Source organism: Sturnira hondurensis, unplaced genomic scaffold (genome assembly GCF_014824575.4).
Source record: "Sturnira hondurensis isolate 20B ecotype Veracruz unplaced genomic scaffold, ASM1482457v3 Scaffold0008196, whole genome shotgun sequence".
NCBI lineage: Eukaryota > Metazoa > Chordata > Mammalia > Chiroptera > Phyllostomidae > Sturnira > Sturnira hondurensis.
In genome coordinates this window covers 4783828-4811711 of record NW_028080827.1, presented here as the reverse complement: position 1 = coordinate 4811711, position 27884 = coordinate 4783828, and the positions used below count along the sequence as shown (strand labels likewise).

The following is a 27884-nucleotide window of genomic DNA, read 5'->3' as shown; positions in this document are numbered from 1 at the left end:
CCTGAGAATTCCTTTAAAAAATAATTCCCGGGTCTGTTGGGCTATTTTGTGTCCAAGTACTTTACTTCAAAATGAACTGAAAGGGTATAGAGTATTTTCAACTCAAGGAAGATAAAATTCAAAGTACACACAATTATGCCATCCTATATGTTTTCTTAAATATAACTAAAGTGGCTTTTGGTTCAAAAGTATTAGTTTAAAGGAAGTCAAACAGAAAATTGGTTTCAAGGAGGCAAATATTTATAACATATTATATATTAATGCTTAATATCTCCAGTCCTTATGGAACAATTAAATAATGACTAATGAATAATACAGGAGAAGATGAGCTGAATAGATATACAACAAAGTTCAAAAAATGCAAGTGACTGATAAAAAACATGAAAAGATGTTTAAACTATCTAATAATTGAAGATCTGCCCTTGACAGCATCTCACAGGCTGGAAAAGATTTAAAAGATTGAAGAAATGTTAGTAAGGCCCTGGGGAAATGGATTCTCCCACAATGTTGTTCCACATTTGTTGGTAAAATCCTCCTACATGACATCTTCCTAGATGACAACTTGACAATGAATTTGCAAAGTTAAAGTGATCAGGAAGAAGGCATCAGGAAGATGTCTTCTCTCACTACTGCTTTTTTCATACTGGAAATCCTTGTTACTACAATAAGACAAGAAAAAGAAACAAAAAATATACAGATTGGGAAGGAAGAAATAAAACTGTCTTTGTTCATAGATGATATGATCATCTAAGTAGAAAATTCAAAATAATCAATACAAAAGAATCCTGGACCTAAAAAGCAATTATAACAAGGTTATAGGATAAAAGATTAATACACAAAAGTCCATTACAATCATTTTTCTATATGTGAGCAATAAAGAAGTAGAATTTGAAATTTTAAGTACAATATCACAATGATGTGGGAATTGACTGTGGGAGCTGTGGAGGGGGGGCTTGGTGGAAAAAAGGCAAAGGGGGAAGAAATTGAAACAACTGTAATAGAATAAGCATAAAAAAATACAATGTCATTTACATGAGCACCACCCAAAATGAAATCCTTAAGTATAAATCTAATGAAATACATATGATTTATACAAGGAAAGTTACAAAAGTCTAATGAACAAAATCAAAGAACTAAATAAATGGAAATATGGTCCATGTTCATCAATAGGAAGACTCAATATTGTCAAGATGTTTCCTCTCCCCAACTTGATCTATAGGTTCAATGCAATCCCAAATGAAATCTCAGCAAGTTATTTGTGATTATTGACAGATTTTAAAGTTTATATGGATAGACCTAGAATAGCCAATACAATATTAAAGAAGAAGAAGTTAGAGTACTCACACCACCCAAATTTAAGACTTATTCTAAAGCTACAGTAATCAAAGACATGTGGTATTGGCATAAGAACAAACAATTTGATAAATGGAACAGAACAGATGGCCTAGAAACAGACCCACTTAAATATAGTCAACTGATCTTTGACAAATGAACAAAAGCAATACAATGGAGCAAAGATGATTTTTTTCAATAAGTGGTGCTGAAACAACTGGACATTCATACACCAAAAAGAAAAAAGGGATCTAAACACAGGCCTTACATCTTTACAAAAATTAACTCAAATGGACTACAGGCCTAAATGTAAAACATAAAACTATAAAAGTCCCAGAAGATGACACAAGAGAAAACCTAGGTGGCCTAACAGCAGTGTCCAACCTTTTGGCATCTTTGGGCCAAAAGGCCCTTCCATACTGGAAGAAGAAGAGTTGTCGTAGGCCACACATTAAATACACAAACACTAATGAAAACTGATGAGCAAAAAAAAAGGTTTTAGGTAAATTTACGATTTTGTGTTGGGCCACATTCATAGCCATCCTGGGCTGCATGTGGCCTTCAGGCTTTGGGTTGGACATCCCTGGGTCTAGCAATGACTTTTAAGATACAACACCAAAACTTGACTTCATTAAAACGAAACATTTCTGCTCTAGCTGGTGTGGCTCAGTGGATTGAGTGCCAGCCTGTGAACCAAAAGGTCACAGGTTCAATTCCCAGTCAGGGCACATGCCTGGATTGTGGGTCAGGTTCTCCATTTGGGAAAGTGTGAGCAGCAACCAACTGATGATGTATCTCTCGCACATTGATATATATATGTCTCTCTCTCTCCCTCCCTCTGTCCCTTCCCTTCTCTCTAAGAAGTAAATAAATAAAATAATTTTTTTAAAAAAGAGGCCAGGCTGACATAGCTCAGTGGATTGAGCACAGGCCTGCGAACCAGAGGATCGCAGTTCAATTCCCAGTCAGGGCACATGCCTGGGTTGCAGGCCAGTTCCCTGCAGGCCAACTCCCAGCAGGGGACGCGCAGAAGGCAACCATACATTGATGTTTCTCTCCCTCTCTCCTTCCCCTCTAAAGATAAATAAATAAATAAATAATTTTTTTTTAAAAATAAAAAAAGAAAGAAAACTTTTTAAAATATTTCTGTCTGCAAAAGACAATGTCAAGAGAATAAAGAGAAACCAGAGGTTGGGAAAAAATATTTGCCAGAGATACACCTGATAAAGGACAGTTATCCAAAATATGCAAAGAACTCATAAAACTCAGCAATAAGAAAACAAAGATCCTGATTTAAAAATTGGCCCAAGATCTTGACAGACACATCTCAAAAAAGATAATACAGATGGCAAATAAGCATATGAAAAGATGCTACACATCGTATGTTATTGGGAAAATGCAAATTAAAACAACAATGAGATACCAGCACACAGCTATTCAAAAGGCCAAAATCCAGAACTCTGAATGATGATGAGGATGCAGAGCAACAGGAATTCTCATTCATTCCTGGTGGGAATGCAAAATGGTAGAGCCACTTTGGAAGATAGTTTGGCAGTTCTTCCAAAATTAAACATACTGTCATCACATGTTCCAGCCATCACACTCCTTGGAATTTACCCAAAGGAGTCGAAGATTATGTCACACAGAAACCTGCACGTGGATTTTTTTTAGATCAACATCTTACACTCACATTTATACTTTATACAAGTACAAAGGGCAAAGAACCTCAAAGAATTGAAGCAACTACTTATCAACTACATTCAATAGAGTTAATACTATTGTCTCCATTCTTGGTTTTCTAAATCCAGAGGGAAACTGTAAACGCCATCCCACTCACGGACTCCACTTTTGGAAGTTGGAGACTATGCATGGTTCTACACACATGTGGGTTTCTACAGCGCTGCACCAAGATTCCATCATGTTCTGGGCCAAATCAGCAAGAAGAAAGTCATCCATCGCTGTTTGAGTTTCACTGCTGGCGAAGAACAAGCTCCCTAGGGTTTCGAAGCCAGAATGCAAGATGTGTCTTCCTGTACTATTCAACTGAACCTTGCTTTCTAGAGCAGATGTTTTTAGCAGCAGAGATTTTTTTCATTTTGGGGGCTCTGTATCAGATGAATCAGTACTCACGAAAAAGCTAGAGTGTTTCAGAACATTTACCAGAGGTGGATGAGGGCTGCTGTCTAAAAAGAAGTTTAAGTTTATATCTGCATTTAGAGCATTTCAGGGCCTAAGGAATTAGAATTCCCCCTCAAACTGCGAGGCTGGGCAGAGATGTATGCATGTAAGAAGTCAGTCTGGGTCTCCTGGGTGCCCAGTGATTCTAAGACTGGTTCCATGCTCAAGTTGCGAAGCTCACTCTCTTCAGTGTGAGACTAAATGTTTGAGGCCAGAAAGAGCTCTTTGATATCAAAATCAATTGCAAGATCCTGGGTTGGGATGGATGTCGGGTCCAGTAGTCATGTCAGACAGAAGACTACGACCATCCAGTGTCTGACCAGGCAGATTATTTCACATGGTGGTTTTAAATCACTTAATAAATCTATAGTTTGGGTCTGATTATCTTCTATGTTCTGTGAAGCAGCATACTTCTCTGTGCACTGAAGTTTAAAATTGGTGCAGATTTCTCAATACCTTGATTTAAAGTATTAGGGTGGTTCTGACGTAACAAACCCTGAGTTACAGTCTCTCTGATTGGCTGCTGCTTACAATATTGTCTGTAGAAACACCGTATGATGAATGGACATTCTCAAAAATGTCTCCACACATTACAGCTTGGTCCCTCTATACGGGGTCATCTGTTGGACTTTGCATTCCACTGGTTTGAGTTTCTGGAGTTTCTGGAGATCCCACCCAACTGTAAAGAAGCATCTAAAAGTGCATCAGTCTGAACAGCTATAGATGATGTTACCTTTAAACTGGGCAAAAATATTTGAATAAGAATACTAATGAGAAGGGAAACTCGAGAACCAAATGTCAAATACAGAGGAAAGGATAGTGCTGCATGGCATAAGACAGATCTGTCTGTACATCGACTGAAGAAATGCCGTTCTTTTGAAATATGTTCCCTAAGTCTCATAAAGGATCAGACGGACTTTTACCCAAGTTCACTTGAACACTTGTACTAACTGGCTCAACAGCAACAGGATTTACAATTTTTGAAAGACAGAGCCTCTCCTTAAAGACAGCAGACCTCTGAATCAAGGCCAATGACCAGGGTTCCTATTGACAAGGGCAGTAGGCACACAGCACCCAGGGCAGAGCCCTGATGATTGACACTGACACCACAGACTGGGTGGAGGAGTCAGCTGTGGGCACAAAGGCAGACAAGAAAACTGGGCAACAGGTAGTGTAACCAAAGCCTTTCTAGGCTTCGGTAAAGCAACTTCTGAGGATACCCCTGAGCTGTCAAAAGAGTCTGCTTTCTGGTATTCCAGCCACAACAGTCTTCAAAAGAAGCAACTAGCTTCATTTCTGAAGTTTCTAATTCTTGAATGTCTGATCTTGAGGTCGGTCGGTTGCTCAGTGATTCAATGGTCTTACTGGACAACTTTGGTTGTGCGGGCAGTTTTCCATGCTCCGTTTCCTACCAGGTGGATCCCTGTGTTCTGCAGGGAGCTCATGCCCAGTTTGGTGGGTGTGGGACAGTAATGCAGTCCTATTGGCACGGGGACAGCCACACGTGCACTGGAAGGTCTTACCACAATCCTCTGCGTGTTTTTTTTCAAGTCCTGTTCAGTGCCATATGAACCGCTGCACTACATTTATGCTTCTTTTTTGGTGTGCATTTTCAGAAAGTGCTATTTTACATGAGCAAATGGTCTGCCAGGACCTTTTTGTGGATTCAGTGATGGTAGCCATTCTGACAGGTGTGTGGTGATATCTCATTGTGGTTTTAGTTTGCATCTCTCTGATAATTAGTGATGTGGTGCATCTTTTCATATGTCTATGGGCCTTTCTTTTCTTTTATTAAAGCATAAGACACCAGTAAAAGTATATTAAGCATAAAATAAAGTTCAATAATTTGTCACAAAGAGCATCCGTGTAACCACCACCAAGGTCAAGAAAGAAGGACTGCCAGCTCTCTAGAAAGTCCCTTCATGTCCCTCCCCTAGGCATTTCATTTCCCTAATCCCAAAGCGAGCTATTATACTGAATTCTACTTCTAATTTGCTGAGAGTTTTTTTATCATGAAGAAGTGTTAAATTTTATCAAATGTTTTCCTTTACCTACCAAGATATCATCTGCTTTATTCTGTTAATTACATTGATTTCAATTGGTACACCAACCTCTAATCTCATTATATTACTGGATTAAATAGCTAATAATATTGTTTAGAGTTTTTTCCATCTAGGTTCATAAAAAAAATTGAGCTGTAGTTTTCTCTTCTTATACTGTCCTTGGCTCAGATTTGGTATCAAGGTATCACTTTTGGTTTGGTAACAAGGTTAGACTGGCCTGATAAAAGGAGTTGAGAAATGTTCCTGGTTTTCATATACATTGGGAAAATTTGTATATGCCACTTTGTGTGACATTTCTATTTTTGTGGTCACCCAATCTTCCCTACTAAATTGTAAATTCGTGACACTAAGGACTATACATGGAGTTTTCTGTATGCAACATCCCAACCTTTGTTTTGGATATAGCAGGATTTTAAAAAAATAACAATTATTATCTTGACAATGAGTATAAAATAGGTCAACCTATAGAAAAAATTCAATTTATATTATTAAGCATATACATGAAAAATCATAATTCACTCCCATTTTAGGACATCAGAAAGGTCACAGAATGTTAGTGCTGGACACACCTCCCGCGTGCCCCCCAACATCTGTAATGCTGACCACGTTACACCCTAGGGAACAGCACGGCTGAGTGGGAAAAGCACCTATTTTGAATCAAATCTCCTGAGCTGGAACCCAGACAACTCCATCCACAAGTCAATGGTCTAATTTAGCCACATTATATTAATTCTCTGGGCCTTAATATTTTCCCTTGCAAAACTGAAATAAAAACTTGCTTTATAAAGCTACAAGATTAAAGATGATGTATATATAACATCTAGGCACTATAGTCATTTTTTTTAAAGTGGCATCTTTTACTGCTACGTAAATTCTAACACAACTTCAAAGTCACGCTCATGCATCGTAAGCTCCCATCCGTTGTATCCCCAGGACTGCAGCGCAGGCCTCAGTCCGCACTAGGTGGCCTCTTCCTTGTGAGTCATTCTCTTCTCTGTGCAGGGCAACTGTCCTCCTCATGTGAAAAATTTCATACCAGTACAGAAACTTACCTGACCACTCATTTATTTTCCCACCTTACCTATTTTCTTGCCAAATTCCTCCCCTAAACGTTTCCAAAATCTCTCATCAGGAAGGTTAGGGAATTAAAAATATTCAACAAATGTAACTGATGTGCCCCTGTGAATTTAAAGAAGCAGCTAGCTATATTCTTACTCTCACTTTAAAAACAGAAATTGAGACGTACAAGTTACAGAGTACAGTGTCACAGATAGGGACACAGTCTAGAGGAACATAGTCTTTCATTGTCCTGATTATTCTGTCAAATATTAGGTAACTCTTCCTCAAGATGGCTACCATCACCTCTATGAAACATAAATACATGAAAATAGATGATAAAGCCCTCTGACTTTGGTAAGGGGATTATTTATCCTTATATTTTCATCTTTTGCTTATTTTCACTCCACACAACAACCATAGTAGTAAGAGCTATGAACATACGTGGTGTACTTAATATCACCTGCATTGCCGCACTGTGTTGGGTGATATTGAACTTGCTGCTGTGCAAACCAAAGTTTGGAGGCCTGGCAACATGGTGACCTAATAACGATAAGAATCTAAGGATCACAAGAAAAGTTCAAAACACAATCACGCATGAATTTGCAGCGATGGTGGTTTCATTTAAAACCCCTTGGAAAGAGTGACCCATATTCCTCTGATCCGCTGCTCCTTAATTAGTCTGTTTACCTTCGTTTATGCTAAAGGCAAACATGTATTTAGCCTAGTAAGGGAAATGGAAAAAAAACAGAGGTGACCTAGACAATCTCTGCAAAGCAAGGCTTCTAATCTGCAAATAGCTTAGTCACATCATCCAATGAACCCAAATTACTCAAAATCATTAAATAAATGATTTGGCCTCCAATCCTACATCCAAAAAAGAAAAAAAAAATTGTAACCAGAGATACAAAAACCATCCCACGTAACTAAGAGAAACTTCATGCTTTTTATGGGTAAAACTATGTCAACAATTTTATATTGAGGTAATAACAATATTAACTTAAATTTTCAAACATTTTAAACAAGGCCACCCAGTGGTAACCCTAAGCACTCCTGGTTTTTGTACCAGGGAGCACATGGCTTCAGTCCATGTTCAACACTTAATTAAGAGAGTCTTTTCAAAGACCGTGCTCTGGATTTACCATCTTCTGAGAGGCCATGCTGCTGCAGTTCATTAGCCGTCAGCATCTGGCTGGGATGTTTTAAACTACCATTTTCCTTAGCCATTATATGGATAAGGCTTTTGTTATTCTAAGCAAACTGAAACAGTGTCCTTGTATGGACTTCTAAACGTAATAATTAGTGACAGTGCAAATTGTTTTCTGATTTTTCTTATACCATGTAGCAAACTGCTATTAAAACATTCAAATCATAGTTTAAAGCTTTGTATAATTATAAGATTATTTTCATTTTATAATATAGAACATGTCTTTACTTTTGAAGCACAAGGTCCCATTCTGAAAGCCAAGAAATATTTAACTTGAGTGTAGCTATATGCAAAGAAAAATATAGCCTTAAACTTTCTCAAGGGAACAGCCCTTATAAACTCAGGAAAATGAAAAAACTTGGACATATTTGGCGCAAAACTTTTAACATTCCACTTACTCTGCTTCTGAACCTCAAAGGTCCCTTGCACAGTATGGATTTCAAGCTGCAAAAACACTCCTCTGAAAAGGGTACCAACTCATGTCTACATAACTAATTTGCCCCTGAAATTAAGTTAACTAAATCTGTTCAGGGACTGAAGCAACTAGAAAATATCCCTGTAGTCAAATAAGGTTTTAACAGGAATCTCATGAGGCTGCATAAGAATTTCTAGGCCTCAGCTGACACATATTTATAAGTCTGGCTGAGAGAACTGTTATAAGACACTTACGGGTTCATTCCACATGAAATGCCCTTGGGCCTCTCCCAGCGCTTAGTTTTGAGACATAGACTTCCCTTCCTTCAAGCTTTTTTAGAACTCCCCACTTATTTAATTCAACTTCACCAAAAGCCAAATTCCTAAAACACTATTCCCCTTTTACATATTAAAGTACTTCACACCTTGTATGAGATAGATGCCCAGTTAATAAGTCTCCTGTTAGTATTCCGCCACGTATATTCTAAGTTCCATATGGCATTGACCATTCCTTTTCTTTTCTTATTCTTTCTTTTTTCTCAGTTGTTCCCTCCCATGCCAGAATAGGGTACAGTGTGGCCCTCCCAGCTAGAAGAACTCAATATAAATCACATCTTGGCGTCCTCAGCTCACAGCCCTCCGAAGCTCTCTAGTACAGTTGGAAGGACCTCCAAGCAAGACCCTGTACACACATGGCCTCGGACCACTGAGCCACCTCCCACCACTCTGCCCCCCCCACACTCACCACACCCGACCCACACAGGCCTCTGCTATTCCTGGCTGATGACAAACACAGTCCCTTAGGGCTTCTGCACTCGGGGCTCCTTCTGCCTCCTTCTCTGCTCACTCCCCCAGGCCTCTTCAGACGTCCCCACCTTAGAGGGGATTTCTCCTAATCCCCTATTGAAACTAGCAGCTCCCCCCTACTACGGCCTTCTCCTCACCGCAGCCCTCCCTGACATTACACCCTGGGTGGATTGGATAGCTGTTCAGTATCTCCCACCATCACCACACCCCCAGCATGCATTCCAGTTCCGTTTTATTCACAGCTGCGTCCCTGATGTCTACTACAATGCCTGGCACATGTTAGGTGTTCAACAAATGTCAGTGAATCACTGCTTCCAAGACTTAGGAAGTTTACACTGTGGCTGAAAAGCCCCATCTCCTCTGGGACACACTCCCTCACAAATCCAGTGTAATTCCTGTTATGCCAGGCTTCTGAATAATGAACAGGATTCTTTATACCTAACTCTGAACTTCCTCACCTTCTTCAGTGGACTACAACCTTCAGGGGAAAGTTTTATGTCCAACCCTTATACTGGGTTACTCAATCATAAGAACTGCATTTTTGACAAAATGCCAAAAATATCCACGTATAGAATACCATACTATCCCACTGCTCCCTGCTGGTCATTTCAACCTTCATCACCCAAGGTAATAGGGGATTTCTCCTTTTCACATTTCAATATGAGGGATGCAACTTAGCCATGTATTCTTCTACTGCTCCCCCAAGTCTTCCAAAGGGCATCTTCTGAGCATCACTTGCTCAGGACACCATCTCAAGAATTCAAAATCTACACTACGCCCTAGCCCACCCCAGCACAGGAGAGATTTTGTGGGTAGAAGCCAACCTAACACACCCTACTATCCAAGGCTGGCCTTTAGATTTGCAACCTGTCTCCTAAGCCAGCTAGCTATCTCTAATTTAAGATCCTGAAGAGTGTAACTTGGTCTTTGCTCCTTGGCCTCCAAAGACAACTCTAAGAACAGAAAGAAACTGGACACAAGTCTAGAGCAACACGAATCCTAGCTGACAAAATACAGGTGTGCCTTACAGAATGTCTCACCAACTAACACTGTCCTGGTAGAGTGCCTCCTGCGTTTTGATACTCAATCATCATAGTCTATATATATATATATATATATATATATATATATGTACAATAGTTACTCAAAAGGGGTTTATATAAGAAAAAGCATACTTAACATCCCAAAACCTAAATACAACATTATTAACAATACAGTGTACAAAATATTGGGATACCAGGATTTGACAGAGAAGACATAGAGAGTACTGCTATGTGAAGTAACTGCTTATTAACAACCACATTAATTGTTTTATGCTCAAAAAGTCTATTTTAAGTATTTTTCATTGTATTCCTGTTACATATAAAGAGGGATTTTTACTGTTTTTGTAACATTGTAGAAAATTATTTAGTGGAGTTGAGTAATGCATTACAATTATTCCTATTTAAAGCAATAAGCAATGGGCCCCCACTTGTGCAGAGCCTCTGCTTTTTGCAATGGACTGCTGCCATTAAGTGGGAGATGCCTGCATTCTCTTGGATTCTTTCACCCAAAACCCATCAACAAGTCTCTCCCTAGGCCTTTCTGATCTGGTCTCTGCCCAGCAGCTCATCTGTTCTCAATCTCCGACTTTGGCTCACTCAGTCCCTTCTTGCCTCTGCATCTCCCAGCTCCCCCAGCTGCAGTAATCTGGGTCGTCCACTGGCCCTCTTACCTTTCACTCCATTAACCCCTTCCCGCTTTCCTTTCCTGTATTTTCAATTAACTTTTACTTTCACAGAAGGAATATATGCACACAATCTAAAAGGTGAACTGAGCTAAAAGGATTATAATAACAGAGGCAGTCCCTGCCTCTCCCTGGCTCAGTCCCCTCCCAAGTGCTGTCTGCCCAGAGTCACTTCCAACACTGAGCTCTCACTTTAAGTGATCAAATCACAGTAAAATGCTATCTCCCAGTCATTCTGCTTTGAAGCTTATCTACTGCCTTCCTGTAACAGTAAATGAGGACTTTAGCTCAACTTTCCATTCCTCTCAATAAGCGTATGCCAAAAATTTTGGTTAGATCCATATTCAATATATAAATTATTAGGAGTATTGTTTGCTTGTGAGCCAAATAATGAAAAATAATTAATTCCCTTTCTGGAATAACTTTTTTCTTTTTCCTATATTTAATAACTTCCCATTTCCTCATTTGCATAGTTTTATTTGTATTTCCAGCTAAGCCTTCCCATACCCTAAAACAGCTCTGTAATATCTCTCTCAATCCATTTTTCACACAAACATCATATTTATCAGGGTTTTTTCCTGATAAAATTTATCAATTTCACTTCTTCCCTCCCCCCCCCCCCCCCGTGGTTCTAATCTGTAAGGAGAGTTTTCTAATGCTGTGTCATGGGTGTAAGTTAGGTTGGAATTCCCCTTCACCAACGTTCAAACAATACCCAGCTTCTCTGTCCCACGTAGGATTCCCCATTCCTAGTTCACATGTCATCTTCTTTCTTGGTTTACTCCCTAGTTTTCTGATGGGCTAGATCCTGTGGACTTTTAGACTTCGTGTGTTTGAGGATATTTTATGCCATCCTTACACTTGATCAATTTATTATAAGCTAAATTCATATTTTGAAGATATTACTCTGTTGCTTTCTATCTTCCAAAACTGTTTTTGATAAATTAGTTTTCATCCCTGATCCTTCCACTGTTATCTCCCTTCTTGTCTCTTGCTTTTTCAATCAGCTCTGTGTGTTTGTGTGCACGAAGCATCACTAGCCAGCAGAGAGATGTAAATTAAAAGCACAATAAGATACCACTTCACACCAGTCAGAATGGCCATCATAAACAAATCAACAAACAAGTGCTGGAGAGGTTGTGGAGAAAAGGGAACCCTAGTGCACTGCTGGTAGGAATGCAGACTGGTGCAGCCACTGTGGAAAACAGTATGGAATTTCCTCAGAAAACTAAAAATGGATTTGCCTTTTGAACAAACAATTCCACTGCTAGGATTAGATCTTAAGAACCCTGAAACACCAATCCAAAAGAACCTATGCACCCCAATGTTCATAGCAGCACAATTTACAATAGCCACGTGCTGGAAGCAACCTAGGTGCCCATCAGTAAATGAGTGGATCACAAAACTGTGGTACACTTACACAATGGAATTCTATGGAACAGAAAGAGAGAAGGAGCTCCTACCCCTTGTGACATCATGTATGGATTTGGAGAGCATTATGCTAAGTGAAGCCAAGTGGTGAAAAACAAGTACCATATGATCTCACCTATAAGTGGAACCTAATCAACAAAACAAACAAGCAAGCAAAATATGACCAGAGTCATTGAAATAAAGATCAAACAGACAGTAACCAGAGGGGAGCGGGGAGAGGGATAACAGGGGAAAGAAGGGAAAGGGTCATCAAGGAACATGTATACAGGACCCACGGACAAAGTGAAAGGGAAGAAGGATTGAGTGTGGGAGGTGGGGGTGGGTGGGTTGGGGGAAAGCAGTGGGGGAAATAGAAACAACTGTACTTGAACAATAATAAATAAATAAATAAATAAATAGAACATTTATTTTATTAAAAAAGAAAATTTCAGAATTCCCAGATGGTATACTCTAGTTTGTTTTCTGGAGTGTTTTTGCTTTAAAAAATTTTTATAGAGGTATAATATGGGGATTTTTTTCATTTATTTTGTTGAACATCTAATGAGCACCTTTCCACCTGAGAACTCATGTTTTTACTTCAGAGAAATACTATTTTTAACAATGTTCTAGTGACAGTTTTCTCTATGTCACTTTACTAGCTAGTTATCAAATTTCTGAAACCAATTTATAAATTTTCCTATCTTTCTCTCTTATTGCCCAGCTCTCTTCATTTCTTGCTTTATCAAAGAGTTCTTCCAATCTCTTTACAGAACTTCTGTTTTGTTATCATATTTTTAATACCCCAAAGCTCTGTCTTCTTGTTTGTTCCTTTTTATAAAAAATAACACTCTATCCTTTCCTTTCCTCTTCTCTGCGAGGACATGGGGGCTTCTCTGAAGCCTATTTCACAGTTACCCCCGTCTCCTCTGCACTCCTTTTTCCTCTTTGTCTGCTTCAAGTTAGAGGCTTTCTTCCGAGGTCTAATTACCGTTTAATGTTCTATCGTATTTAATAGTGAGTCACTAGAGCTGATTAGAAACTCTGTAAATGGGCTTCTAGTAGGCTCAGAGAGTAGCAGGAGAGCTTTTGTGGGAGGGGTCACCAAGCGTCAGTATCACCTCCCTAGGCTGGCTGTTTCCGTTTCCTCTGAGAAGGCTCTTCCAATATTCCTGGTAGGGTGTGGAGTGGCAAGGCTGCCAGTGTGCCAGAGCTGACCGGAGGAAGGGAGCTGGGAATTTCACTGTCGAGATGCAGTGACATTTAATCACTTTTCAATTCTATTCTGCTGCCTTTCTTAAGGCTTAAAGTCCACAAGTCTGAACAATCTGATTATTTCTCCAGAGAAAAACAAGGTGGAGAAAATGGTCTCCTTACTTAGCCAGGCCACAGTGGGCTCTGAGGCTCTAACTGATCCTCAGAAGGATTTTCAAATAAATTCCCACCTGCCATGTCACCCTGCTGCTTCTGGTACTGGGTACCTCTAGTTCCTAAGCCTTTTCAGAGAGCTGTGAGCCAGCGTGCTTTCCATCTTGCTTTCCTCTGTTCACAGGCACTTGGCTCTGACCTTTTCCCAGTTTGCTAAGTCATGCAACATCCTTCCACCTGCTTTCCATCTTCCATCTTTTTGTCTTGTGGTTTGGGGTTATTTATGTCTCCTTGATTTATCAGAGATGGAACTTATGCCTTCCTTTCTTGTTTCCCTATTGTTTGGGGATGATTATGTAAGAAATGAAGAACGAGCAATGGAAAGAGTAGATATGTCTTCATTCTGTCATCTTGAATCCTCTAGCCTTTTCTATTTCATAGGTCTTTTATTACACCACATTCTACTGTTAGTTCCACTCTGATTCATACTTCCTGCCTTCCAGACCTTCTGGGTGACTTAGACATCTCGTTAGACTGGTTTCAAGCATACAACATTTAGTTTATTAATGAATTAACAAGATCCACATGAGGTATGCTAATTAGGACTACCTTTTGGGCAGTAATTGTTGTCTACAATTGTATAGGGCACACTGAATGTAGATATAAATGGGAGAGAATTAGTTATCAATTGAAAGAGCATTAGTCACCAATCTCCTGTGGGACTTATTTTTTTTATCAGTTTCCCTGGCTATTTCTCTGTTTGCCTTCCTGCCCCTCCTTTCTCGCACAGCTCTGTACTCCAGGAGACTGGCCTCTATGGACAGCTTCCCACCTACTGCCATTACCACCCAGCTTGCTCTTTCTCTGCCTCCCTGCATATCTGGAAACATTACTCTCCAGCTTCAGCTCCAGCTCCAGAAGTATGATGGCTTCTGGCTTCACCAGAGAGCCAACCCTTCCTAGTTGGGTCCCTTGACCCTGCCCACAAATCTATAAATTGTCTCTTTATTAACTTTTCTTCAGTTATAGCTTCTGTGCCATTTATTTCCTAACAGGATACTGACTGATACATCAGTGGAACAAAAAAATTTTTGAACTAGCTCACCTCTAAAGTTCTCTCCTTGAATTCTTATGTTCTATGGTTTTTATGAGTCAAGTACACAGTTGGCAGTTAACTAAAGAGCAAGCAAATTAGGGGCTTCCTTTCAGTCAAGATTCTATCTCACTTCAGGAAAGAAACTATCCAAATAAGTATGCTCAGCCCTAGAAAATAAAGCATTATCAATACAATTGAGACTAGCAGAGAAAGCTAAAATATGCATACTGTTCTTTGCAGGAATTGGAGTCAGTTCTAATTTGATATTTTTATTCAATTTTCTTTAACTGAGATTTAATTGACATACAGCAGTATATTATTTTTAGGCACCCAACACAATGATTTGATATCTATATATATTGTGAGATGATCACAACAATGAATCTAGTTGACATCCAAAACCATACATAGCTCTTGTGAGGACTTTCAGATTCCCTCTCTTAGCAACTTTGGATATGAAACGCAGTATCACTCACTATGCATGCCACGCTGTACACCACATCTCCATGGACCTCCTCTACCCATTTCACCCACCCACCCTGCCCCACTTTTGGCAATCACCAATCTGTTCTCTGTATTTTTGAGCTTAGTTGGTTGGGTTTAAGATATCACATATAAGTGAGATCATACAGTATTTGTTTTTCTCTATCTGGCCTATTTCAGTTAGTATAATACCCTCAAATCAATCCATGTTGTTGCCAGCGGAAAGATTTCATTCTTTTTTATGGCTGAATAACATTCCAATATATGTATACCACATCCTCTCTATCCATTCATCCATGAGAAACACTTAGGTAATTTCCATATCTTGGCTATTATAAATAATGCTTCAATGAACACAGGAGTGCATATGTCTTCTTAAGTTATTGTCCTCATTTTCTTCAGATAATACCCAGAAGTAGAGTTGCTGGATTATGATAGTTCTATTTTTGATTCTTTGGGGAACCTCCATACTGTTTTCCACAGTAGCTGCACCAATTTACACCCCCATCTACAGTGCACAAGAGTTCTTTTTCCTTCACATTCTCACCAGCACTTATTTCTTGTCTTTTGGATAATAGCCATTTGAACAAGTGTGAGGTGATATCTCAATATGGTTTTCATTGCATTTCTCAGATGATTAGGGATATTGAGCATCTTTATATGCACCTGTTGACCATTTGCATGTCTTCCTTGGAAAAATATTTATTCAGATCCTCTGCTAACTTTCAATTGGATTGTTTGGTTTTTTGCTGTTGAGTTGTATGACATCTTTATATACTTTGGATATTAATCCCATATCAGACATATGATTTCCCCCGACTAAGTAGATCGCCTTTTCATGTTTTTGCAGTACAGAAGCTTTTTAGTTTGATATAGTCCCACTTGTTTACTTTTGTTTTTGTTGCTGTTGCTTTTGATGTCAAATCCAAAAAAATCGTCACCAACACCATGTCAAGGAAATTACCACCTAAGTTTTCTTCTAGAAGTTCTGTGATTTCAGGTCTTACATTCAAGTCTCTAGTTCATTTTTGTGTATCATATAAGATAGTGGTCCAGCTTCATTCTTTTGCATGTTGCTGTTCAGTTTTTCCAACACCATTTATTGAAGAGACTGTCCTCTCCTCATCGTATATTCTTGGCTTCTTTGTCGTAAATTAATTGATCATATACTTGTGGGTTTATTTCTGGGCTCTCCATTCCATTCCATTGATCTATGTGTCTGTTTTCATGACAAAACATTTGCATTTTTTACTTTGAAAGTAAAGGAACATCTATAATTAATTCCAAAGGCTCAAGTTTTCTCTATTTTTTCCTTAGATATTCACACCATCAAAGGGCCAGAAAAATGAAATATATATATATATACATACGTATATATGTTTTTCATTTGTATATGTATGTACACACATATGTATATACACATATACATATATTTTTTTCATTTTTCTGGCCCTCCGAAGATTGGTCTCTCTCACACACACACACACACACACACACACACACACATATAATGGGTCCTTCATATATGTTTTTGATCATTCCCTTCACCTTCTTTCAGTCAGTCCCTGACTCCCCTCCACCACCTCTATTATTCATTCCAGTGACTCACACCAAGCCAGAGACCAGGGTGTAATTCTTGACTCTTTGTCACCCCCCCCCATCCTCATGCCCAGTTAGTAATCAAGGCCTACTGAGTCTGTCTGAGATGGACCTTAAATTTACCATTTAATTCTCTCCATTTTCACTGTCACTGCCCTAAACCAAATCATCTTCCCACTGCTAACACTTTTACCTTCAAATCTAGATTTCATGATAAAGCCAGGGTGATGTTTCTAAGATACGACCATGTCACCCTCTCCCTAAAAGTCTGCGATGGCTTCACACTGCTATCAGGATAAAGTCTGAGCTGCTCAACATGATTTACAGGCATCTAGTCTTCTACTTTGTCATCCAAATGACTGTGTTGCAGCCAAATTATGCTTATTTTAGTTCTTCCAATAAACCAGGACCACTCTTACTCTAGACATTTCCACAAGATGGTCCCTCTACCCAATATATGCCTAGTAGATATTATCAGTGTTATTGTGCTATCAGAATTTCTTGACTAAATCTACAAATCCCTAAATCTCAGTTTAGCTGTCCTCTGCTCTCTAAATCTGGATTAAATCTGCTGCCATAGCACACTACTTACCCATTTATCACAATCTTTTATAGCTGCTTATTTACTTGTTTCTGTTCCCCTTTTAGATGATAAGTACTGTGAGGGTTAAAATTGTACCTAGTATATCTCCAATGCTTTGAACATTACCTGGCACAAAGTAGCCACTAGATAAATAATGGTTAAATGGCCCTGGCCTATATGGCTCAGTTGGTTTGGCATCATCCTGCAAACCAAAAGGTTGCCAGTTAATTCCAGGTCAAGGAACAATGCACCTAAGGTTTCAGGGTCTATCCCTGATCAGGGTGCTTGCAAAAGGCAGTCAGTCTGTGCTTCTGTCTCATATTGACATTTCTCCCTGTTCTGGCTCCCTCCCCCTCTCTCTAAAAATAATGATAAAACTTAAAAATAAAAATACTTTTTAGAGGATGAACAAATTTCATAATGAACCTTCACGCCCTTGCTTTCTTTCTCTCCTCTCAAACAAATCGGAACAAGTCATTCTTCCCTCCATTAAGCCATTGCTTATAAAGGGTCAATTAATGTGTAATTAGTTACACAAGACAGCTAAAGTTCCACCTGAGGCTTTGCCTTCTCCCTCATTTCTCTCTCCTCTTACACATAAAGTTTTCAAACTGGAAGTTTAAACAGGCTTAAGAAAGACTAAGCATGTAGATGTCTTTTCTTTTGATCTGCCTGATGCCCAGACTGTGTTCCCAAACTATTTATAAGCTTGGTAGTATAGGTACATGGTATAAAAAGAACCTATGACAACATCTTATATGAACCAGAAATCAAAGCACTAATTAAACCTGAGCACACCTGCCTCTGCACTGCAAAGTCAGAGATTTATGTAAACTTGTTAAGGCTTTCTGACCTCCTGTAGGATTTAGGTTTCCTTTAAATAAGCACTTCCTCTTTGTAATGCAATATTTTTTTAAAAAGAAGTTTATTTCAGTGACTAACCTGCTGGCACAAACAGATACACAGTTCGATTCCTTTATTGCCCGTTTTTTACCCACTGCTTGTCAAATATTTAACGTAAGGTTCCAGGTAAAAATAAGCAGGTCCAACCATGAGGCCTAGAATTTCTTTTTTTAAACTTGTTAATGAGGTGATCTAAAAGACATCCCTGCATTCAAACTCCATGCTTATTAAAATGCTCTTAAGAGCATGTTAACATAGTTATTCAGAGGTCTGGTCTCTGTTTAGAAGGCATCAGCTGCCTTAGAGTGGTTTATCACAAGCAGAACTTGTTAAGTCACAATTCATGCATGCACAGTCCTTTCAGATAAAGTTTTTCAAACAAAGGAAGACATTCTAGTGTTGACACTCGAGTACTAATGTCTCCCCAGAAAAAAGAGGTCTCTGTGAGGCTAACACATTCACGTCGGTTACCTTGGACAGGCTCATGCCCAGAACTGTGATCGCCGCCAGGCCAGCACAACAGACCACAGCACTGGAGCTGGAGAGGCCAGAACTTGGTGGGATGGTCCCATCTACCAAGCAATTCATTCCAGGCAGGTTACTAAGACCAAAGTGTTCCTAAGAACAGGAGAAAAGACAGCACTCTTTTGGTAACATTGGTTTTTGGATTCAAGGAGGAGCAAAGCTTTCTCTTATCCCCCAGGGAGCAACAGTCTATCAATGGACTCAGTATGCTCTTTATAGAAACTACTCGTGCAATTCAATTCAGTTGAGTCTATAACATTTTACATAAGAATATGGTAACGTGAAGATTACTTTTTATTTTGTTCAACAAAAAGCTGCTGATTCATTTCGTAAAATTGAATTATCTTTTTTTAACATGAATTGATTTCAACAGATATGGAAAAATACTAAACAGTTATAATTAAATTTCTTAAGTAGCAAGAAAAGAAATACACAGTTATTAGCAAGACAGGTTAAATCACTACGTAGCACTTCCAACACTCTGATTATCAAAGTCTAACACCGAGCAGTGGCTTATTCCTGTAGAGTGTCTTTCTTCAGACAGTCCTTCAAAGAAAAAGAGCCCCAAACTTTCTCAGTTCTGTTTTACCCATGGAAAAACCTAGGCGCTGAAAAACTGAGAGACTTTCCCAAGATCATATGTAGGGAGGTAGGGATTAAACCCAGGTCTCGGATTTCTGGTTGAGAACTTCCGCGCTGCAGTCAGAGATCTGGGCCAGCATACTGTCACTGTGATTTAATGTAGGTCAGCTATATGAGGAAATCCAGATTTTTTACGTGAGTTTATACATACAATTTAGCCATATGGTAGCTTTCAAGACAGCCAAATTAGAATTCAGCCACAAATAAGAATGCAGACTCTAAACAAAGCAGGGAAACTCTGTTTCCCTAAAGGGGAAAGCCCAAAGAAACCATCAGTCTCTGAGCTACAGACGGAGAGCTCTAGGACACTTAAATGAATGTGTAGGATGACACTTGGGATGATCACATCACATAACCTTTGTTGTCTGGGATTAAAAATAAACTCAAGGCCACTTCTTCATCAAGTACCATTGTGTTTGCAAATTACTCAAACGGCTTGAGACCAAAGTACAAAATACTATTATATTACATAATTATGCATTTCATCATACATATGATTCTAGGAAGGAATTTCAGTAAACTAGTTAGAATAATCAAAGTAACAACAAAACTCTACAAATTAAAAGACTAGATTTCTCCCTTAATTTTCTTTTTGTCCTTTTTTCCTAAACTGGTAAAATTCATGCACCACAAAAGAAGAGATTCATTGGATGTACTTCTCTTCTTGATTTCAAATCATCTAAAAATTTTCTTTCCAGAAACAGGAACAAGTTACAAGTTGAAACATTGCTCTGCCATTGCCCTTTCATACAGAACACCAAGACAGCTTGTTTAAAAAAGAAAAAGAAAAAAGAAAAATATCCTGTTGAATGCTATACATTTAACAATACACTGGTTCACACGGTGTCGTGGATGTGAATTATACTTAAACTTATCATGCAACGTTTAAATCAAAATGTACAACAGATTAAAAATGCAAATGGGTTTTGCCAAATTCTGTAATAGCTCCATCCCGAACAATTTAGTATAAATGGATTAACCTCTGGAACTTTCTAGTATCTGAATTTGAAGTTTTCTGAACAGGCTAACTCCACATTACTTTTCTGCCAAAAATTCATTGTACAAACCTGCTTTTGCATATAAGTTGTCGAACCAAAAGGGAAGGCTTTAAGTCCTGAAATTCGCAAAAGCAAAACAAGGCAACATGTGTTACTTGGGTCACTTTACCCATATGTTCCAAAAGGCATGTTGCTCTAAGGAAGATCCAATTGCACTTGCCAGGTAAATGCTTCCAAATACTGTAATTCTCATTAATGCATATGACAACCCAAGTCATTTGAGGGTTTGAAACCTGCCAATAACTTTCCCCATAAGTTATTACCATGTGTCTGGGGGAATGAAGACAGAAAGAACAAAGATCAAATGAGAGAAAGAAGGAAGGGAAGGAGAAAGGGACTCACTCCAAGACCAGAATCACCATAATTACAGTACAAGACTACACATCAAAAATAAGTGTGATGCATTTCCCTTACAGCGAGGACGCTGAGTCCAAGACAAAGTTTTGGATGGGACTGCACGCAGTAGGGAGCACAAGCTCTCTAAAACATAGATTTTAATCAGCAAATCAAATTGATTTTTAAATTAGGAGAGTAAAAATATTTTATTTGCTTGTTCTCATACATGACATTTGAGATGATCAAAATAATTACGCAAAGTTTCTAGGAAAATATTACAAGTCCTATTACAGTACACACCTCTATATCCCTAGAACAAAATGTGAATAATATTACTAGAATGTATCTTTCAAAAGAAAATGTGAACAAAAATTTAAAAACCAGAAAGATGACTGATACACCTGCTTTATGAACAGCCATGCTGCCCCTGTGAACACCACCCAAAAAAGCTCACATCTACCCATCCCTTGAAGTATATAAACTCGCAAAATAGAACAGAAGCAGCAGTTGGTACTGAGAGGAGACAAAACTGAGAGAGTAGATAAAATAAATCTTGATATAAGAGACATCATACACAAAGTTTAGTAGATGCCTTATAAAGCAATTTACCTGAATTCCTTTAAATCCACAAAGAACATAGTTGTGCCACAGAGGCTTAGTTTTGTCGATCTGAACGTGATTAGCACTAGTACTGAAGTCCCTGCAAAGACAGAAGGCACAGTAAATTGGAGTCTGGAGGCCTTGTGCCGCAGAATCGATGGCTGACTGCCGCCACCTTGTGCCAAGGCAGTGATACCAAAATCTCACTTACCATTTACTTCCAATACCTGCACTTCACAATCTACCCCAAAACAACACACATCTCCAGCTGCTACAAGTTAGGAGAAAAAGTTATGGTGACCTTAATAACTACGCTACTTCCAAATGACCCTTATTTCCTGAAACAGAGGAACTGACATGTTTTAGCTTAATCCACACCACTGTTTATTTCGGGATGGTCCCGGTTAAGCTAGTGTAAGCCTCATCCTGTGGCCCTGCCTGTTCAGCACACCTCTGACTGGAACGCTTGCTCAAAGCCTTCTTTCCTCACACGCCAGCCATCCAATTTTGCCATATCCACAGTTTAAGGCAGGGGGGCGGAAGTAAATAAAACAAATTATTCCAGTGGATCATAATTCACTTAATAAAATAAGATGCCATGAATCTATATCGATATAAATGAACACATGAATAAATAGCTATGTGAAGGACAAGAAAAAAACTCTTCCTTAGAGTAAAATGCCAACTAGTAAGTGTAGACAAATGAAGGAAATCAAAAAAATCACTATTTGGCAAACTCCATGGTAACTGTTTCAGGAAAGAATCATCGATGGATGCTAAAGTTACTGAGTAAAATTTGATGAGATAAAAGATATTTGCATCCACTCCAGGTATTTCCACACCAGGCACTTCCAGAAAGGAGAAGACCCTGGAGCTTCATGGTGGAGAGCTCTGGCTGGAGCAGCGCCTGACCAGGTCACCAAAACCAACACAGATAAACGCACACCACGCGCCTCCTCGATATGATGCATGAGGACCCATCAGTTAATGTGTAGAAATTCCTTGTACTGTTTTTTTTACTTCTTTGTAAGTCAAAAACTATTTCAAAAATTAAAAATAGATAGGCTTCTAAATCAGCCAAAAGATAAAATACGTGAAATGGAAAGGGGGTAGAGATCAAGTTAAAGTGAGGAAATAAGTAACATTCCTCGTATTGACTGAGTACTCTTCACATAATTTACTAAATACCTACTATGTGCCAGTCACTGCAGTAGGGACCCTGCGTGCATTATCTTCACTCGGTGATGTGAATACATCACCTCCTAAGGAAAATGTCTGATGACCACTCAAGTGTGCAAGGTATTCAGAGGAACAGAAAGGGAAAAGAAAGGGAAAAGGAAGGGCTTATCTCTGAAGAATCTGGACTCTAGCAGAGACAACATGAACACAAGGCACGAGCACACACCCTGTCATGTGATGGGGTATGGGTGGGATAGGAGGCCAAGGAGGGGCCTGAGGAGAAGGGGCCTTCCTGGAGGCTGGGAGGGTTAGTGACTCGAAGGACACAGTCTGTCCAGATCACAGCACTCTATTGTCACCCACAGAAGTTAAAAGATATTGGGAGAGTGATGTCAGCATCATGGTAGAGTGAGATGCTCCCTTTGTCTCTCCTCTTCAATCTACAACTGGTGGGGCATCCATTAACTCAAAAAAGATTCTTCTTTTTTGAGCTCAAGACACCGGGTGCCTGAGAGAGCCACACATCTATGCACAGGGAGGTGAGGAAGTGGAATGCACACGGCTGGCTGGGGGGGCTGGCTGGGGGGGGCTGGCTGGGGGACTCGCGGGACATCGGGAATGGGGCTGCTGACTGACTTCGGCTCCCGGGGGGCGGTAGCTAAGCCCACAGCCCTAGCAAGAGCAGCTGCGGCCATAGCAACCAGGCCCGCAACTCAGGCCCCCTTCGTGGCCCGGGGTTGGGTGGGAGTGGGGAAGAAAAAAAAAGGACAGCAATGCTACCAACACCCAGAACTCAGGCTCCTTGCCCTGGCTGCACTGGTGCTGCATCCCCGGAGGGCTCGAGTCTCTGACCTCCTGGCCACAGAAACATAAACGGCCACAGGGAATCAAGCCTCAGTGGTGCTGGGCCCTAGACCCGCCATCCCCAATCCCTGCTATCCGCCCCCACCACGGTGTGGCCTGAGAATCAGACAACCCCGGAAGCAAAGGGGGCACTCGCAGTCCCTGGCAAAGACGCCCACGATCACAGCAAAATCGGCGACTAGATTGACACTGGGAGATTCGAGGCAGAGGCAGTGGGAGGTGGGAAAAGCAGGCTCTCTGATGCAGTCAGCGCGAGAAACAGAAACCGAAAACTTGTGCTACAGCACCACCTCCTGGCGGGGAAAGGGTCTCTGATTACCAACCTGCTGAACTGTTAAAATCAAAGCTGTACCTAAATGAGAGAGGTGTTCCATACTTCAAATGCACCGGGAGTGGAACCACCCCTCAAGCACCAAGAATCATCACGTTAACAAGGTATCACAAAAAGAAAACGACAGTTTCATTCCTTAGCTCCTTGAATTAATTGCCTTTCTGAATTCCTTTGCCTCTCACTGAGTTTCTTCCTTTTTTTTTTTAAGATTTTATTTATTTGCCTTTAGAGGGGAAGGGAAGGAGAGAGGGAAAGAAATGTCAATGCACGGTTGCCTCTCATGGGTCCCCTGCTAGGAACTGGCCTGCAACCCAGGCATTTGCCCTGACTGGGAATCGAACCTCAATCCCTTGGTTCGCAGGAATGCACTCAATCCACTGAGCTACACCAGCCAGGGCTGAGTTTCTTCTTAACATCTATTCGTGAATTCTCCATCATTTAGATCACAATCTTCCATGACTTTGAGTTTGGTTTCTGGAAAAGATGCTTGGTATGATTTCAATCTTCTTACACTTATTCACATCGTTTTTGTGAACCAACATATGACCTATTCTTGAAAATGTCCCATGGGCCCTTAAAAGTAATGTGTATTCTGTTGCTTTTGGGTGGAATGTTCTCTATATAGGTCTATTAAGTGTATGTGGTCTGCTTTGTCATTTCAGGCCACTATTTGCTTGTTGACTTTTGAGGAACTATCCAATGGTGTAAGTGGGGTGTAAAGTCTCCTACTATTATTGTGGTGCTGTCAATTTCTCTCTTTAAGTCTGTTAGTAATTTATATATTTTGGTGCTCCTGAGTTGGGCGCATATATAAATAAATGTTATGTCTTCTTGATGTCTGCTTTATCTTTACATAATGTTCATTTTTGTCTCTTATTGCCCTTTTTGGCTTGAAGTCTATCTTGTCCTAAGTACGGCTACGCCTGCTTTCCTTTGACTGATATTTGCTTAGAGTATCCTCTCCCATCCTTGTCTTACCTCTCTGCCTAGCCTTTTCCTACAGTTCAAAAACAGGCGCTCATTTTTCCACCAACCTTTGTTCCCGCACTACATCACCAATCTGCTTTCTCCATTCTTACACCCAGGTTGACGATTGCTAAGAAAAAGTCCTCAAAATGAGCAGACATGACTCATATTCCACTTACACATTTTATCCATTCATTCACCTGTTCTTCCAACAAACCTGCGCCCAGTGGCCACCCTGTTTGTGTCAGGCACTAGGCTAGATGAGTACAAGAACAATATTATCACAAAATAAATAGAGAAAAAATTAACAAAAGACTTTCAAAACATGTACCTTCAAAACAACAAAATATTTCTGAGAGAATCTGAAGACCTAAATAAATGGAGAGATATACTGTGTCCATGGATTGGAAGACTAAATACTGTTAAGATGTCAATTCTTCTCAAACTGATCTATAAAGTCAGTGCACCCCCAATAAAAATCCCAGCATGCTTTTTCATACAAATTGAATAGCTGATTCTAAAATTAATGAGAAAGTGAAAAAGATCTAGAATTGCCAAAACAAATTCTTAAGAGACAAACGATATTAGAGGATTTACTACCTGAGTTCAGGGCTTATAAAGCTACGATTTCAGATAGTATGGTATTGACATAAGGATAGACAAATACACCAATGGAACAGAATAGAGTCCAGAAATAGATCCATGCAAATATTATCAGTTGCTTTCAACAAAGGTGTCACGATAATACAATGGGAAAAATTAATTTTTCAATAAATGGTGGGAAACAATTGGATGGCCACATGCAAACACATAAACCTCAGCCCTTATCTTATGCAAAAATTAACTGAGAGTGAATCATTTACCTAAATGTAAGAACTAAAATTACAAAATTTCTAGAAGAAAACACTGGGAAAAAAAGTTTAGCAACCTTGGGTTTGGCAAAGATTACTTAAACATTTACCGTCAAAAATTACAAACTTTCAAAGAAAAAAATCAATAATTATAACTTCATCAAAATTAAAAACTATGCTTCTTCAAACAACACAGTAAAGAAAATGAAAATTCAAGCTGCAGACTAGACGTTGTTGCAAGTTGTTTGTTAGATGTATGTTTTGCAATTCAAGTTGCAAAACATACATCTAACAAACAACTTGTATCTATAATATATAAGACACTCTTACAGGTCAATAACAGAAGATGAAAAACCTACTTAAAAATGGGCAAAAGATTTGGACAGACCTTTAAACAAAAATGATATACAGATGACAATATATGACGAGATGTTCAACAGCATTAGAGAAATTAAAAACCACAACGCACTACTACTGCACACATGATAGTGGGTAAAATTTAAACAGACACGTTAGCAAAGATGTGGGTCAGCTGGAACTCCCATCCACTGGTGGTGGGAATGTAAATGTTACACCCACTTCGGAGTACAGGTAAATTCTTTGAAAAGGAATTTAAACCAGGCAGTCCTCTCTTAGGTATTAACCCAAGAAAAATGAAAAACATGTCCACACATAGATTTGTACACAAATATCCTTAACAGCATTATTTATAACAGTCAAAAGCTAGAAATCATCAAAATGCCCATCCATAGTGCATGCATAAACACATTACGGCACCTGCGTGCCGTGAGTGTTACACAACACGGGAAGCCCTGGGGAGGCATGCTGCCTTCCCCCTAGGGTCCTGGGGAGTAAAGCTGCTCATCTGGAGCAGAAAGTGCCCCTGCCTTCATAATTCCACTCTGCTCCCCTCACTCATTCCCATGCTCTTTCACTGCCCCTCCTGGGAGCCTCTTCCAAATATTCCACCTTCATTCAAGTCTGTCTCAGGCTCTGCTTTTGAGAAAAAATAAAACTGAAGTCACATATTTATTATCATGGGAATTGTTAAATAAATTTGAATAAATCAATACGACAAATTATTAATATTATGCACCCAATTTTAAATGTTTGCAAACAATGGCAAAATTGTGTTTGACAAAATGAATGTAAGGTTTTCTGTAAAGAGTCTAAAATGCACATAAAATGTATTCTTAATTATGCAAAATAAATAGAAAGTAAAAGGATCTGATACAATAAGTCCCATACAAAAGTAAGGAATTTCTATATCTTACACAACCTTGTATAATGCCTTATCAAAGGCACGCATAAAATAATTGCAGAATAAGCATTACTGCACACACACTGTCCCATGAACAATATGCCAAAAACACAGTATGCCAATTATATGCCAAAATCTTTTTTGTAATTAGCAAGTCACATCCATCATAATATATTTTAACAAACAGGTCTTATTTCACAAAGGAAAAGAGCTCAATATTATAAAACTCATCAGTGTAATTCATAACATTTTTAATAAACTGATCTTCAATATTGAATAGACATTTTTAAAAATTGATACCCATTAACTGTGTTCTAATCTTAGCAAACTAAGAATTAGAAACAGCAACAAAAAAGTATATCCTTCATTTAACAAAGCCCAGGTACAAACTGACCTGTGCTTTGTAGTTGTCTGTAGCTGTTTGCAGCACCACTACACACTGACATCTATTATGGACCAGGTTCTGTTTGACACTGAGGCTGCAGCACCGAAGAGGAGAGGCAACCTGAAGTCACAGAGCTCGTACCCAAAATAATGTCAGAAACATGACAAATCTCCAGTAAATATTCCTTAAACGAATGAGCAAATGAACAAAATAAACAAGTATTAAGTAGTAGCCTTGGGTTCTTTTGCAACTCTGATTCAAATTTTCAATTAATTTAATAACTTATAAGTTTGGTTTCTCCTAAAGAGTTCATTTGGGTACAAATACAAACACTCACATAACAGCAATCCTAAATACTCACGGGTATAAGGGATTTGTATTGGACAGCTGGAGAGTGTTCGCTTTCACAGGTTCCACAGCTATCAATATATCTTGTTCTACGGCCATAGGAAGAACAGAATATCCACAGTAATCTATATGTTCTCCTAGAAGAAAGAGAAAGCACTTCTTCTCAGTGGAAACACATGACACAAGAGAAACACAAGTTGATACACAGAAACACAAGTTTGGTCACAAGTGGACCAAACTTGAAGCTAGGTTTTAACAGAAAACAAAAATACCACAGGAAGTAAGTGATTCGGTTTTCTTTTTCTCCCAGACATCT

The 27884-nt window shown here is 39.2% G+C and overlaps 1 protein-coding gene across 3 annotated transcripts in view; it reads right to left on the bottom strand.

Moving 5' to 3' along the window:
- GALK2 (galactokinase 2) overlaps window positions 1-27884 on the bottom strand; it is a 129724-nt gene that overhangs the window by 78177 nt on the left and 23663 nt on the right. For all 3 annotated transcript variants that reach the window (XM_037054595.1, XM_037054596.1, XM_037054594.1), the window contains exons 3-5: window positions 27582-27705; window positions 21393-21483; window positions 18694-18840 (exon numbers count right to left, since the gene is read on the bottom strand). In XM_037054595.1, the coding sequence (XP_036910490.1) occupies window positions 18694-18840; window positions 21393-21483; window positions 27582-27705 (362 nt within the window). The remainder of the gene's footprint in view (window positions 1-18693; window positions 18841-21392; window positions 21484-27581; window positions 27706-27884) is intronic.